We start from the raw sequence: 14,922 nt of genomic DNA, 5'->3' as shown, positions 1-14,922 counted from the left end.
AAACTCACGGATCTTCATGGATTCAAAGTGAACCTTTTGGACATTTTGGAACTTCCGAAAAGTTAACCTAACATCGAATCGAACTATGCGGAATTCTCGGCAAGATACCGAAAATATTGCTACTGGAATTGCAGGTAGAAGTCTTTGAAGAGTAGCTCGTTCCATAGCAACATGGAAACCAGCTTTTATTTTCTACTTCGAAAGCGACGTACACAGCAAAATATAAATTTTAATGTTACATCCAAGAGGATGCACTTCAATCATGTCGAAAATTTCATGTAATGTTTATGGCCACAAACATAAACAAATGCAGTAAAAGCAGCGTAATGTCAGTTAATGCACTGTATTAATGATAATTTCGTCCTTTTTGGAAAGTAATATTACACCATATTTTTGACACGATTGTAGGGCATGCACTTTGATGCGATATCAAAATTAATTTTTTGCTGTGTAGAGGGAAGTTATGTGTATTATTCTGCCACCGTCTCTTCATCTCAGATGACACCGTCTTCTCGCCTTGGCCCCGCGGATCGCCCTCTGGTTCGTTAGTAAAACGCCAGCTGCGGCAACTTGATACGGTGGAATCTAAGCTCATTGCAAATAATCCCGGACGGAAACCATCCCGATGTTTGCCGAAGAGGTCGAATCAAATTTGTTCCTGAAGCTGGAGCAAAACAAAAATTCTGGAGCAACAAATCCGTTCTAAAGCCCTTTCCTCGCAAAGCAAAGGGCGCCCACGCAAACCAACAGCATCATCGTGTAGAGGAAACTTTCCCCATACCCGATGGTGCTGTTGGTTTGCGTGAGTGGCCTTCGATTTGTGAGGAAATGGCTTTAGAATGGTTTGTTTACAATTGCTGATGGGACCGGTTCTATAGACTTCTCTGACGTTTGTGAATTGCACAAGTATTAGTGCAGAACTTTGGGTAAATTATAAGTATTAGTGCAAGAAAACCTTTGAATTTACCCAAAGTTCTGCACTAATACTTGTGCAATTCACAAACGTCAGAGAAGTCTATTGTTGCTCCAGAAACAATCTGAAAAAAATAACAACTCAAGCTGAACAATGCATTAGGTCCTAAGCAGACATGGAAAATCATTTGCATTCATTTCATACATTTATTTACATTCATTTGCCTCTAACTTTTTTCATGAACAGCATTCCGCAAAATGATGTACAAAACTTTTGTAGGTTTTGTTATTAGCTACAGTTTGCTCATAACTCAAATCTGTATCTCTTATGCATCGCGAACTAAAGCGGGCAGAACTTGTTACTGTTTTCCAGTGAATGTAAAATACATTCACTGAAAAACAATAGTGGCTTCTGTTCACTCTGGTTTGTCATGTTTGCGGTTTTGCGGAATGCTGTTCAAGGAAAAAGTTAGAGGCAAATGAATGTAAATGAATGCACGAAATGAATGCAAATGATTTTTCATGCCTGGTCCTAAGTAACATTGATCGATTCTCTTCATCTACTTTCTCTTTCGTTAATTACTTGGGTACAGAACCGTTTCTTGTCGATTTAGGCATGTTAGAAGATTGATAATGATAACATGGCCGGGAGGATGCAAAGAGAAAGTCGACGAAGAGAATCTGTCAATGTTACTTAGGACCTATTCCATTGTTCAGCTTGAACTGTTTTGCTGGGACCGAATACACTCACACATAGACTTCTCTGACGTTTGTGAAATGCATAAGTATTAGTGCAGAACTTTGGGTAAATTACAAGTGTAAGTGCAAGAAAACCTTTGAATTTACCCAAAGTTCTGCACTAATATTATTTGTGTAATTCACAAACATCAGGGAAGTCTACACGGTAAGAAAAAAGTACCCAACGGTCAGTTAAATTTTACTTACTTTTGACTAGTTTGTCTCCTTTTCTCCTTCTAATGTTGTCAAAAACGGAGAAGCAAAACCACCCAACAGGGGTAGTAAAGTGTGGGAACCCAACGTTGAGTATAATCATATTTACCTATTGTTGGGTACAACTAACTTACTTTTGGTTAAAAAGCCAGTGGAAAATTCCATACGAACTGCACATAAGTAAATGGAAATTATTTTGACCCGCTTTACCTACTTTTGGGTTCCTGCACTATAGTGCCGAGATGAGTGAAAAGAACTTAATTTTGGGTACTTTTTCTAACCGTGTATAGACACTCTCTACAATGCTTTGCAATGCGAGAGAGAATGGATGCGTGCTTTCATAGTTAAATCCTCTCTTGGTGCTTACCGAATCGAGGATTTAGATTGAATGCAGATTTTTGAAAATCGCGTATTATCCTCGATGGAGTTTACCGCCATAATGGCGGTAAGATCCAACTCGGATTAACTTTTAATCCCGGTCCTGTTTAGATGATCTGCAAAATGCTTGCTTAGAGTCGTGTGGATTAACTCTGGTGTCAACATCAAATCAGCTGAACATTTTTGATCGGGATTTAATCCGAGGATAATACCGGTTGGAGCTTACCACCATAAGACAATATTACATTCCCCAGTTGGGTGTACATTTCAGTACAACAAGCCTATACCTCAATTTTTTTTTCGACTAGACATTTGATCATGCACCTAGTTTATGGACCTGCAAATGATGAAAATGGTAGCTTCGGGATGATGAGGATTTTCAGGTCGCCCCTGAAAACGCTAAACCACATATAAAACTCATTCGCTTGGATTACAACCTCAACGTCAAAACTACAATAAAAATAATGAATCCAACCTACCTGTATGCACCCGACAGTGGTCCTTCATGTGATGCCGCAGCTTGAACGCCTTACCGCAGAACTCGCACTTGAACGGCCGGTCACCGGTGTGGACCGGCAGGTGCGTTATCAGTGACGACACGTCCGGAAAGCTTTTACCACAGAACTTACATAGCACCACGTTTCCCTGGTCGGCGGCGGCCGCATTGCCCGATACCACGGCGGCTGCCTGTGCGGCGACGGCGGCGGCAAACTCAAGCTCCATCGGCGTGGCACCATCTGGCGGCTCCAGGAGCTGATCCAGTGGTGGGCCGGTCCGGTGCGGTGCAAAGTGCGGCGACGATAGCTGCGAGGGTGACGGCGACGATTGGACCAGGGACGCGGCTGCCGCTACGGCCGCCGCCTGGTGCTGGGCCTGCTGCGCCAGTTCGTGATGTTGCTGCTGGAGCAGGGCCAGATGCGACGGGTGTATGTGCAGGGGCGTTTCGCGATACTTGAGCGTCTCCAACGAGTGGGACAGTATGTGCCGGGTCAGTTTGCTCTGGTGGGGAAACGTCGCGCCGCAGTACATGCACGCATAGATTGGACCGCCCTGATCGGGACCACTAGCACCACTTGAACCACCACTACCGCTACCGAGCCCTAGCGGTGGCCCGCCGAGACCGATCGGACAGAGGCCCCCGCCAACGATACTACCGCTGGCGGCGTGCGGTTCTGATGTTTCCTGCAAACCAAACAAAAATCGGACATCAACTTCTTTTGCTACTGTTGTTGTTTTGCTTTTGTTGTTGTTTTTTGTTTTTTGAGAGGTCTTTGTACTCGGTAAAACGCTAACGCAGTCCTAATATTTATTGGTTAATCGAAATCATAAACGGAAGAAAACGAGACTAGCGGAAGAATCGCCGGGAAATCGAGACATGTCGCAAGAGTAAGAACAAAGGAAGAACAACTTTCCAATTGTTGGAAAAAAGAAAGAAGAACGGAACAAAACAAATCAAAAAAAGAGAACAAGAGAAGCGCGCGTGACCACGTCTCCCACGTCACGTGTTTGGAGAAATTTCTCTCTGTCTCTCTCTAACGAAAAGTTACACGCTCGTGCGGAAAATCATCATCAGCGGCTATTTAGTTAGAGAAGGTTGGTTGAAAGTTTCAGAAAGTGGCTTTATGCGAACTATCGGTTCCTTTCGATTGTTTCTCCCGACTGCTTTCGAATGAACGAACGACTTCTTCTTCGACTTAATCCGACAGCTAAGTGACATTTGACGCTTCGCTTGGTTGGGTATCCTATCGACTAGTGTGTTTTTTTTTTTAATAAAGGAGGTAGTGTGACAAAGTTTTGCTTGACACAGGGTGTTGCCAATGTTTGTCGTTCGCTACCGGTTTCCGAAATAGGAAAAAAAAAAAAAATGAACAGGAATGCTCGGTTGAATTTGATTTTCTGTTGTTGTCTTAAGTACGGTTTCAGAAATGGTAGGCAAAAATGTGTTGTTTTTTTTCTTATATGTTCGCATTGGATTAAACTTTGCTTCGTTAGGGAGAGATAGAGGCAGTATAGGAAAGTAAGAGATATGTGAACGGAAAATACAACTCAACAGGGGAGAGCGAAATAAGGTAAACAAACAAAACCGGGTAAAAGAACTTTATTTAATTTTTTTAAACGGAAACACAAGGCCAGGAAGTGGCGGATGCCGCAGCAATCTGGCTCGGGCAGATAGTTCGGTTTAACCTAGGTTCAGCTGTTTTTTTTTGTTTTTGTTTTGTTTTCGCAGTTGTTCCTCTACGTTTTTGGCATTGCTGTTTTTTTGTTTGTTTGTAAATAACCAAAAATTTGTCTTTTTTTTTCAAGAAGTTGAAATTCGATTTTTGTCTGGTTGTATTGGGCATATTTTGTTTTTGTTTTTTGTTATTTTTTAGGATTTCAGAAGCGCAAGCGCAACGGCGTTTTGGTTAGGCTCGATTCGGTTGATTTTTTTTTGTTGACTTGACTGAATGACTGATTAGTGACCGATTCGGTTGTTGGTTTATTTTCCGTGAGGAAGGATAGGAGTCGGGGTGGGGGAAAGTGCCGGAAGGAGAGAAGGTCAGTTCCGAATTTGCTTTGCTTTTTTTTTGCTTGACGGATCTTAACCTTCTTTCCCTACAGGGCACGCTCTCTCCCGAGGGGCCGTGGGTAAAATTTTGTCAAAAATATCAATTGTTCCCATTTGCAGAGAGGATTTTTTGTGGTTGTTTTTGTTGTTTTTTTTTTATTCTGCTTAGGTATATACACAAAAATTCGATATAAAAAACTTGATATATGAGAGAAAAAACATCTGATAATAAATGGAAAATGCACTCGATGGTAGAATAAGAACTAAAACAATACCGAAATTTTGTACTCATTGGATTTTGAGTTTCACTTTTTTTTTTTGAGAATGATTTTGTCAATTGAAAAGAAAAACAAATAATAACGTACTTCTGTATGCACTTGGAATAAAAATATGTTTAGCACAGCCATGTTCAAAAAACGGAGATCAACTTCTTGACAGTTAATAAAAATAAACGAATACTTAAAATTTGTTCCGAAAATGTTTGCTATCTTGTTTTGTTTTTTTTTTGGTTTGCCGAAAAGGTTTGAAACAAAAAGTTTGCATAGTTTTTTTTTTTGGTTTTCGAAAGGAGAAACAAGTAAATCAAGTAATGAGTTAAAAACAAAACAAACTGTTTGTCACCATACTGTATTACTGAAGAGAATCGGGAAAATACACACAAAAATTACGAAAATACTAGATATATACACATTTAACACAGTAGAAATTGATATGATATTTACAATTAGAGAAACACATTTAAGGTACACAGTTAAAAAAGGTAAAAACATATATGTAGGAACATGTAGATTTAATACAGCGTTTGTTCGGGGGCTTCTCCCGCTTTTTCCGGCAATCGGAATTTCTAAGAACTCAACCAAGGTGGGCGTCAAGCGTCGTCGGTGCGTCGTCGAGTCGCGATTCTCGTTCTTCTATTGTTTTCACTGACTACTTCATTCTCACAGTCGTTTGTTTGTTTTTTAGCGACGAGTGTGTGCGTGTGTGTGTGTGTGTGCGTGCATGCCATTGCAAGTGCACGCGATTCGCGCTGCAGTGGCATTCCACGAAACCAGAGAGAATCCTACGCAACGACACAGGTACGTATTATTTATAAGGCAACAATGAAACAGTAATAATAGCAACAATAACACATCAAATGAAACAGAGAAAGCACTTCCATACAATCGGTGAAAAAAAAAGCCAAAGAGAAACTTTTTCCTTTCTCAAGGAACAACCGGCTGCACGGAAAAAGTGCAAGGGAAGCAGTGCACAGGGACCGGAGAGCGAGAAGATTTTTTTCCCCAACATGCATAGGTTGCACTTCGGTGGCTTTCCGGGAATTCCATGTGCGTGCGCTACCGGTTTCCGCGTAGGACGCTACTGCTTTTCTGCTATTACCGTTGTTGTTGTTGTTTTCGACGTCGTCGTCGTTGTTGTTAGTTAGTTAATACCTATGTTTTTCGAGGAATGTGTGGTGCTGCTGCGTTGGATGTAACGCGATGCGAAAAAGGTTCTTTACATGCATAGCTCTATACTTTATACGTTCGGTGAATTCTTGGAAGATAATTTGCGACTGAGTAAGCAAGTCGCCGGGTCTCTAGAGTGTGTGGGTTTTGAAAACGGGGAATTCGATTCGATTGTTATAGCCAAGCGAATTTCAGTTGGATGAAGTATGCAAATTGCTTCGACATTGGTCAGTTTACAAAGCTATCGATACTGAGAATAGAATGACATGTTGGTACTTGAACGTTAAAACGGTACACACCAAATTTTGAAATCGAGCTCCAGCGAAATGATTTGCTGGTTTGTTTTCAGCAAAAGCAAATTTTACTGTACATTCAGCAAACATGCTCATTTTGCTGGAAGCTCAGTGAATTTCATGAACTGTTCGATTTTCCTTTCGAACTCCATGTTTGTACATACTGCAAGGTGTTTTTTTGCCAATCCTCTGATAAAATTTAAGAAAATGCAGGTAAATATTTGTTATTAATTAGTTTGTTTATTTACTAGGCTCAGTCGTGTGTGACACTTTGCGGAGCCAAAAATCTGTAATTTTTCAATTAATGTTTTAACAGCAGTAAATCTGTTAGTATTGGGGACCAATAACTCGTGGCGGGCTCGTGGTTAATGGATAAAAATTTCGATTGGAAGCAGCTAGGTAGGAAACAGGCCTCCTTCAGATACTACTCTCGAACGGTTGACCAAATGCTGGCTGGTTAGGGGCAAGTAGCACAGAAGCAGGTGGATAATAAGACTGGGACACAATGGCTGGAAAATGTGTGGAAAGGAGGGGATGGTCATCTCAAACTCTAACATCAGAAAACAAAGGAATTCGTAGATCGCCTGCATGTAGGGATGATCACAGGTTCCCAATACATCTCTTACTCCAGGGAAGGGTTGTCTACCAATATTTCTGTCAACTAGGTTTAATCTGTAGAGATGTGCGACTAGTGGTTGGACATAAGTCTTGACATCACGCGAATGAATTCCCGACTTACATCCAGACCTTTGAACCACGCTCTCGAAGAAACATTTGGAGTAATGGAATGTAACCACTGCCCAAGAGAATTACTTGTCCAATCGTTTTACCAACTTAGAAGAGAACTCTGACGTACTAGTCGGAAAAACTCATCATTTCGCCTTGTTGTGCGCCCACCTACGCGAGAGAGTCTGCCTTCTCATTGCCTGTGATTGAACAATGTGAGGGGACCCATACAAAGGTAATCCTATATGATCTTTCGACCAGCAAACTCATCTGCTCCCTTACCTTTTTCATCGACCGAATAGTCTCAATCGAACTGAGACTATCCGAAGAGATGAAGTAATGGTCTGTGGGCATGTCGGAAATCATCCCCAATGCGAAGTTGATTGCTACTACCTCAGCAACATAAACGGAACAAGGTTCCTGAAGGTTCGGGAAGGCGGTTGAGTATTCATTGAAGACACCGAAGCCAGTGGATCTATCAATGCGTGATCCATCAGTGAAAAATCTTCTACTGCATTTGACTTGTTGGTACTTTTCAGCAAAAATACGGGGAATTGAGATAGGTAAAAGTTGGTCTGGAACCAGACTTGGGAATTGTCGCGTTTGTCATTGACGTACGACAAGATACATTAAAAGGGGTCTTCCGGGAAGCAACAATTTCTTGTCGCACGACAAGATCACCACGACAAAATCAAGAATCCATCCAGTGCGACTATCTATTCTAGTCGTATGTCACTCATACTGTTTTTTTTAAGTACTAGAATGGTTATATTTAAAGTACTAGAATGGTCATAATGGAATTTATTTAAAGTACTAGAATGGTTATAAGTTACATGTTTAAATAAATTAAATAAAGCAAATAGCTTGTTAGCATTACTAAAATCATCCAAAAGTTGAAAAGTATTGACACAGTGTGCCCAAAAAGTTCAAATATCTATTACGCAACATTTAAAAAATTGAGTTAAATGTGGGTAAAAAACAGCAGAAAATACGGTTAGAATTGTTTTTTAAGCTGTAACTTTTTTAAAAAGAATGAGAAGCAAAGAATCAAGGAAATTTGATGGGATGGATTTTTTGAACTAATAGCCGATGTAGTCCTTACCATTTGATGCAGTACCAGAATTTAAAGATTTTATTAGTTCTAAATAATTCTAATATTACCTGAGGTTGATCAGATTAACAGTTTAATTCTTGACATCATCTTCTTCTTCTTCTTCGCATTTCAAGCTTATTGCATATCGCATATTAGCTTATTGCATGCTCTCAACTTAGTGTTCCAGATGCACTTCCACAGTTTTTAATTGAGAGCTTTCGATGCCTGTACCATTTTTGCATTGGTATAATTGTATGGCAAGTCCAATCATACTTCTATGCCCAGGGAAGTCGAGAAATTTTCCAACCCGGAAAATTCCTAGACCGGGACCGGGAATTGAACCCAGCCACCTCCAGCATGGTCTTGCTTTGTAGCTGCGCCTTTATCGACTGAGCTAAGGGAGACATCATACAACACCCAAAACCCAGCAGATCAGTAGGCAATTTTATTTTGAAGCAAAAATCACCGGGCTGAAGTGGAAATCAAAGCCTAACATCGTGGAACTCACACACAGTTTACCTAAACTACGGGTAACTCCACTATTCGCATGGCCATTACGAATAATTTTATGCCAAAGAATAATTATATTACTGAAATGAAAGTCTGATAGCTTCATTCTTGAAGTCTCAGGATCTTCCAATGATTCTTAATTACTGAATTTATATTTTTCCTGCGTCCCAGATCATGAATTTACTTGTTAGTCTGAATTTACTTCGAACTCTTCACAGGATATCTTCGCCTTTTTTTAAAGTTCAATTCGAATCATTCTAGAATTCCATCATATTTCTTTTCTATATTCTCCTAAAATAATCTTGAAAATATCTAAACTTGTCCAGTAACATTCTAAGAGTTCTTAGCATTACCAACCGGTGAAAACTATCGATTTTAAATTGTCTCACTACTTGACTAGCCTATTGGTCTCAAGTACATCTTCAAGCGTACCCCATTCTTGTCGAAATTCCAGTACTATACTATGTTTGTTTTGATTCGCTATGAAAATTTGACAGATGAAATTAGGGGTTCTTGGATTTTTCTATGTTTCAACGGGTGCATCGATTAGCTTGGGACCGAAGATAGTACTAGAGCTGAACCAACAAGTTGAGCACGTTTCTTCGGGACCTTCTGGTCTTAGAGTTACCGCCGAGAGCCGCGCTTTTGAAACAATTTCTAGGCCCTTATTGTTAAGATCAATCAAGCGCTTTGGAATTACGAGTACTGCATATAAATGGTTTGAAAGCTATTTGTCTGACAGAACTCAACGGACTGTTTTTAATGATTCTGTTTCCAGTCCCGTGGGGAATAACCTTGGAGTGCCCAGGGAAGTGTATTAGGGCCCTGTTATTTATTATGTATATTAATGACTTGCCTTGTTGATTGTTCATTAACTCTTGATTGCTTGTAATACTTATGAATATTTTAGGTGGACAAAAAGGCGAACTAAGAGGTGGACGCCTGAGCTTTTCCACATTTATATCGCTGTGAAGCAACTGTAAACTCTAGAGGGAATTTATATCTGTAACTGAAACCAGTTCGATTTTGTTTGCCAACCTGGTTAAAATGTCATATATAATTATCTTAAAGATAAATCGTCCAGCTCAAACCTTTGTTGGGGTAAGAGGTGGGACCATCATCATCATCATCTATGGCATTACCTCGTGTAATCTCTTATAAATCACTCTCCAATCCCACAACTCCCTCAAATTGCTAATAATTCCCAAGAATTGGTTCAATTTTGCGTCCATTTTTCTCTATGAAATTCTTAAAATATTCTTAACAATTTTCTTGGTACACTCTTCAGAATGACCGTCACACTCTTCTCAGACTTATCCGAAAATTCCCTTAAAACTGCTTTGTAGGTAAGGTCAGAATTGTTTAAAAATCCTTTTCAGTATTACCTAAGTACTCAAGTACTTTGCCAAAATGGTTTTGAAAGTCTCCCAGAAATTGCGCTTAAAATTTTATTAAAATTAATCTGGATAGAAACATTGGACAGATTTCCATTGAAATTATTCTCACGATTCGTATCAGCATACTCCTTAAGTTTCATCATAAGAATTTTCTATGATTTCTCTTCCGGATTGTATTTCCTTTATTGACAAAATCTCCATGCAATTGTCATCAAAGTTGACAAGACAATTGACACCGTCTTCAACCAGAGGTTGCACAGACTGAATATTCAACACTACACAGATAAAAATTCTGAATTTTAATTGTGATGTAAACATTCATTCACGTAGACTTGTATTTCATTTCACGCAACCGAGCAACTTTCAAAAAATGTTGTTTACAAAGATGGGCTTTTGTATACAATAAAGGGTGATACGGTCAAAATTTGGTCAATATCAACTTGACGTATTTCTTTCAATTTTGCATTTAAAAAACCTGAACACCCCTCATTTTGAAGGTGTGTGTGTGTAGAATGTTGCTCCTATTTTGATTTTGGAATTCACTCTTCAGTTGTCAAAATGCCGTCCAAGCAAGAAGAGCAGCGTATCAAAATTTTGCTCGCGCATCGCGAAAATCCGAGCTACTCGCACGCAAAGTTGGCAAAATCGCTAAAAGTTGCCAAATCAACCGTTACAAATGTAATTAAAGTGTTTGGGGAACGTTTGTCGACAGCCAGGAAGTCTGGATCGGGGGGAATTCGAAAACCGGAAGCCGCTGAGACGACAAAGAGAGTTGCCGGTAGTTTCAAGCGAAACCCTAACCTCTCTCTCCGAGATGCCGCAAATAAGCTGGGTGTATCGTCTACAACCGTGCATCGAGCCAAAAAACGAGCCTGACTATCGACTTACAAGAAGGTAGTGACTCCAAATCGCGATGATAAACAAAATACGACGGCCAAAGCGCGATCCCGGAGGCTGTACACGACGATGCTGACGAAGTTTGACTGCGTGGTAATGGACGACGAAACCTACGTCAAAGCCGACTACAAGCAGCTTCCGGGACAGGAGTTTTATACGGCAAAAGGAAGGGGAAAGGTAGCAGATGTTTTCAAGCACATGAAACTGTCAAAGTTCGCAAAGAAATATCTGGTTTGGCAAGCAATCTGTACCTGTGGCTTGAAAAGCAGCATTTTCATAGCTTCCGGGACTGTCAACCAAGAAATTTACGTAAAAGAGTGTTTGAATAAACGTCTGCTGCCTTTCCTGAAGAAACACGGTTGTTCCGTACTGTTTTGGCCGGATTTGGCATCTTGCCATTACGGTAAAAAGGCCATGGAGTGGTACGCCGCCAACAACGTGCAGGTGGTTCCCAAGGACAAGAACCCTCCCAACACGCCAGAGCTCCGCCCAATTGAGAAATACTGGGCTATTGTCAAGCGGAACCTAAAGAAGACCAAAAAAAACTGCTAAGGGCGAGCAGCAGTTCAAGGCAAACTGGCTTTCTGCGGCGAAGAAGGTGGACAAGGTGGCTGTACAAAATCTGATGGCAGGGGTCAAGCGTAAGGCCCGGCAATTCGGATTTGGAAAAGCGGAAGCCTAACTGAATATTTTTCCTGAATTTTATACTAATTGAACTTGAAAAAGAAATTTAATTTGATTTTTTAAATAAACGATTTCACCGATTTACACGCGTTTTCCCTTGACCAAATTTTGACCGTATCACCCTTTATTTGCTACATTGCATGAGATGTGTCAGAAATTTACATGATATATAATGTAAACGTATATGATATGTGACGCTCCATTTATGTGCATCATATTGAACAGAAATTTACACTACTTTTTCGAATTGTGTAGAAAACGGACAACACACGACACCCATTAGACCAGTAGGGAAATTTTCAGGTTGCCAAAATTTGCACCGGCTGGAGCGGGATTCGAACCCTCACTTCGTGGCACTCTCAATACGCCTGAATGATGACGCCTGAATGATGGGTGACGCCGCACGACCCTGAAGCCCACAAAGACGAATGTAACTCCACTCAGAATTTGCTTGAAATTCTCCTTTGATTTCACAAGGAATTCGCCTCACACTTCACTGTGAACTATTTTCAGAATTAACTTAAAATACCAATAATGTCTAACGTGGATGGCCTTTAATAATGAAAGTAGCAAGTTTGGCTTTTCATTTTTTGATTAGAGGGTAAATCAATTGCAGTGATATTTATTGGAGGGAAGCTGCTTTACTGAAAATTTATGATGAAAAACTGAAAATAGGGGCAAGCTTTATTTGGTGGCAAACCTGCAACATTCTGATGATAGGAGAAGCAAACTATATTGAAAATGTCTGGTGGAAAATGGAAAATGGAAATCTGCACCAATCAGAAGATTGGAGAAGCAATTTTTATTGAATGTTAACAGTGGAAAATTGGCATCGTTCTGGTCAATTGAAATTTTCTGATGTAAAATTTTCTGGGGCATGTTTGTATTGAAAATTTCTGGTGTAAGATTTGCAACAATCTGCTGCATGGAGAGGCAAGCTGAATTGAAAATTCCTGGAGTAACAATTGCACAGTTCTGGTAAATGGAGGGGCAAGCTTTATTGAACATTTCTGGTAGAAAAACTAAAACGTTTTGGTGAATAGACGGACAACTTAAACTTGACTTCCGAGAAGAACCTCAAGGGTATTGAATTCTGAGGACAGTTCCAAAAGAAAAGATTTCTGGGGATGATTCCATAAAAATTCTGTGAATAATGTCTAGTGAATCCTGCAGATAGCTCCAAGATAATTACGAAAATAATACCAAATTTTGAATGAAATTCCAAAGGGATGTTGAGGAAAATTTCAAGGGAATCCCGAGAATAATTTCAAGCTCATTCTTGAAAAGAATTTCTGGTGAATACGGAGGAAATTCTTTTGAAATTTAGGGGATTTTCAATTCCAAGGTGTTCTAAGAAAAAAAGTTCTAATATATTCCGAGAAGAACCTCAAGGATATTGAATTCTTAGGACAGTTCTAAAATATTTCTGGGGAGAATTCGAAGAAAATTCTGTGGATAATTTCTAATGCATTCTGCTGATAGTTCCAAGATAATTTCGAAAATAATAACGAGAAAATCAAATGTTTAGGGAAATTCCAAACGGTTTTTAAGCAAAATTTCAAGTGAATTCAGAGGATAATTTTTAGCTCATTCCAGGAAAAATTTCTGAAACTCTAAAGGAATGCCAGTTTTACCAAATTTTGAATGAAATTCCAAGGGATGTTAAAGAAAATTTCAAGGGAATCCCGTGAATAATTTCAAGCTCATTCTTGAAAAGAATTTCTGGTTAATACGGAGGAAATTCTGCTGAAACTTTAGGGGAATTTCAATTCCAATGTGTTCTGAGAAAAAAAAGTTCTAACAAAATCCGAGAAGAACCACAAGGATATTGAATTCTGAAAATCCTTTCCTATGGAGTGTTCCAAAAAAATTCTGCAAATGATTTCTAGTAAATCCTGCAGATTTTTCCAAGATAATTCCGAATAAAATACCGAGAAAATTTAATTTTGAGTGACATTCCAAAGGGAGTTTGAGGAAAACTTCAAGGGAGTACTGATAATTTCTAGCTCATTCCGGGAATAACTTCTGGATAATACTCAGGAAATTCTTCTGAAACTCTAAGGGAATTTCAGTTCCAAGGTGTTCTGAGTAAAAGTCAAGAAAAGTTCAAAAAATAATTCCAGAGGACTTCTGAGAAGAATTTCAAAACAGAAAGGTAACTGAATGTAATGTTGCGGAACATTGCGAAAACCTTGCGAGCATTTGGCGATTGTCATCAGGTATATTGGTGCCGGAACAATGGCTGGCAGCACTGCTGAAGTACAAGCCAAGTGCAAGAACAAAAACAGCAATATACTTTTATGAAGAGCTTTGAGTGTGTTGGTTTATTTCCTTTTAATTCCGTTATGATTGCTTATATTTTGACAGATACGCGTATTTTATCTACTATTATACTTGCAGACTTCATCAGTGCCAAGTACTCAACACCACAGACTGATCAAGATAGGATTGATCAAAAGCAATATATTGTTTGTTCACTACTGTTTGAACAACAACATTGCAGCAAATGTATCATTTCGGTTAAAGCCCTACTATCGCAACCATTTGACGAACCGATCATCATCGACACCGTCGATGTACGATTGGGCGATCTTGGATCGATCTTTGCAAGATCGATCTTTTTCATCCCGATTTCTGATTTTTCGGATCGATTCTTTGTCCACGAAGAAATCGAAAAAAATCGATCTCTTCTTTAGATCTTTTCGATCTTCAAAAAAAAAAAAAGGGTGTTAAATTTTGTAATTGTATTGACATCGAAAAAACGATTTACTCTCACTCCGGACTGCATGGTAGATTTAATGAACATAACGTCAACATCAGCATTGCTCCCTATAATGGCGTCACTATTTGCGTTTCCGATATATACGAATACAAAAACATTTGAAGGTTTTCGCTACCTCCCTCCTTACCGTCACGACACCATTTAATTGAATATAATAAAGGAATGAATTTCTTGGGGTACCAACGGAAACAAGCGTATAGTCCATTCTATATGCAAGAGTATTGATGGTCCGAAAGTGGGGATAACAATAACAAAAAATTTTGGCTAGAGCAAAAGTGAGGATAGCAAACTAAGCGCTTGAAAATG

The 14,922-nt window shown here is 39.5% G+C and overlaps 1 protein-coding gene across 12 annotated transcripts in view; it reads right to left on the bottom strand.

Annotated features, from left to right (window-relative positions):
• mamo (maternal gene required for meiosis) overlaps nt 1-14,922 on the bottom strand; it is a 530,597-nt gene that overhangs the window by 65,180 nt on the left and 450,495 nt on the right. For 2 of the 12 annotated variants that reach the window (XM_065229303.1, XM_065229304.1), the window contains exon 8: nt 2,721-3,423. The exons of the other annotated variants lie outside the window; for them this stretch is intronic. In XM_065229303.1, coding sequence (XP_065085375.1) covers nt 2,721-3,423 — 703 coding nt within the window. The remainder of the gene's footprint in view (nt 1-2,720; nt 3,424-14,922) is intronic. 12 annotated transcript variants of the gene reach the window in all.

This window comes from Ochlerotatus camptorhynchus, unplaced genomic scaffold (genome assembly GCF_037179485.1).
Source record: "Ochlerotatus camptorhynchus isolate MF236.1 unplaced genomic scaffold, CSIRO-AGI_Acam_v1.1 ptg000313l, whole genome shotgun sequence".
Taxonomy (NCBI): Eukaryota; Metazoa; Arthropoda; class Insecta; order Diptera; family Culicidae; genus Ochlerotatus; species Ochlerotatus camptorhynchus.
The sequence above is the reverse complement of the archived record's forward strand: the minus strand, read 5'-3'. Positions and strand labels throughout refer to the sequence as shown.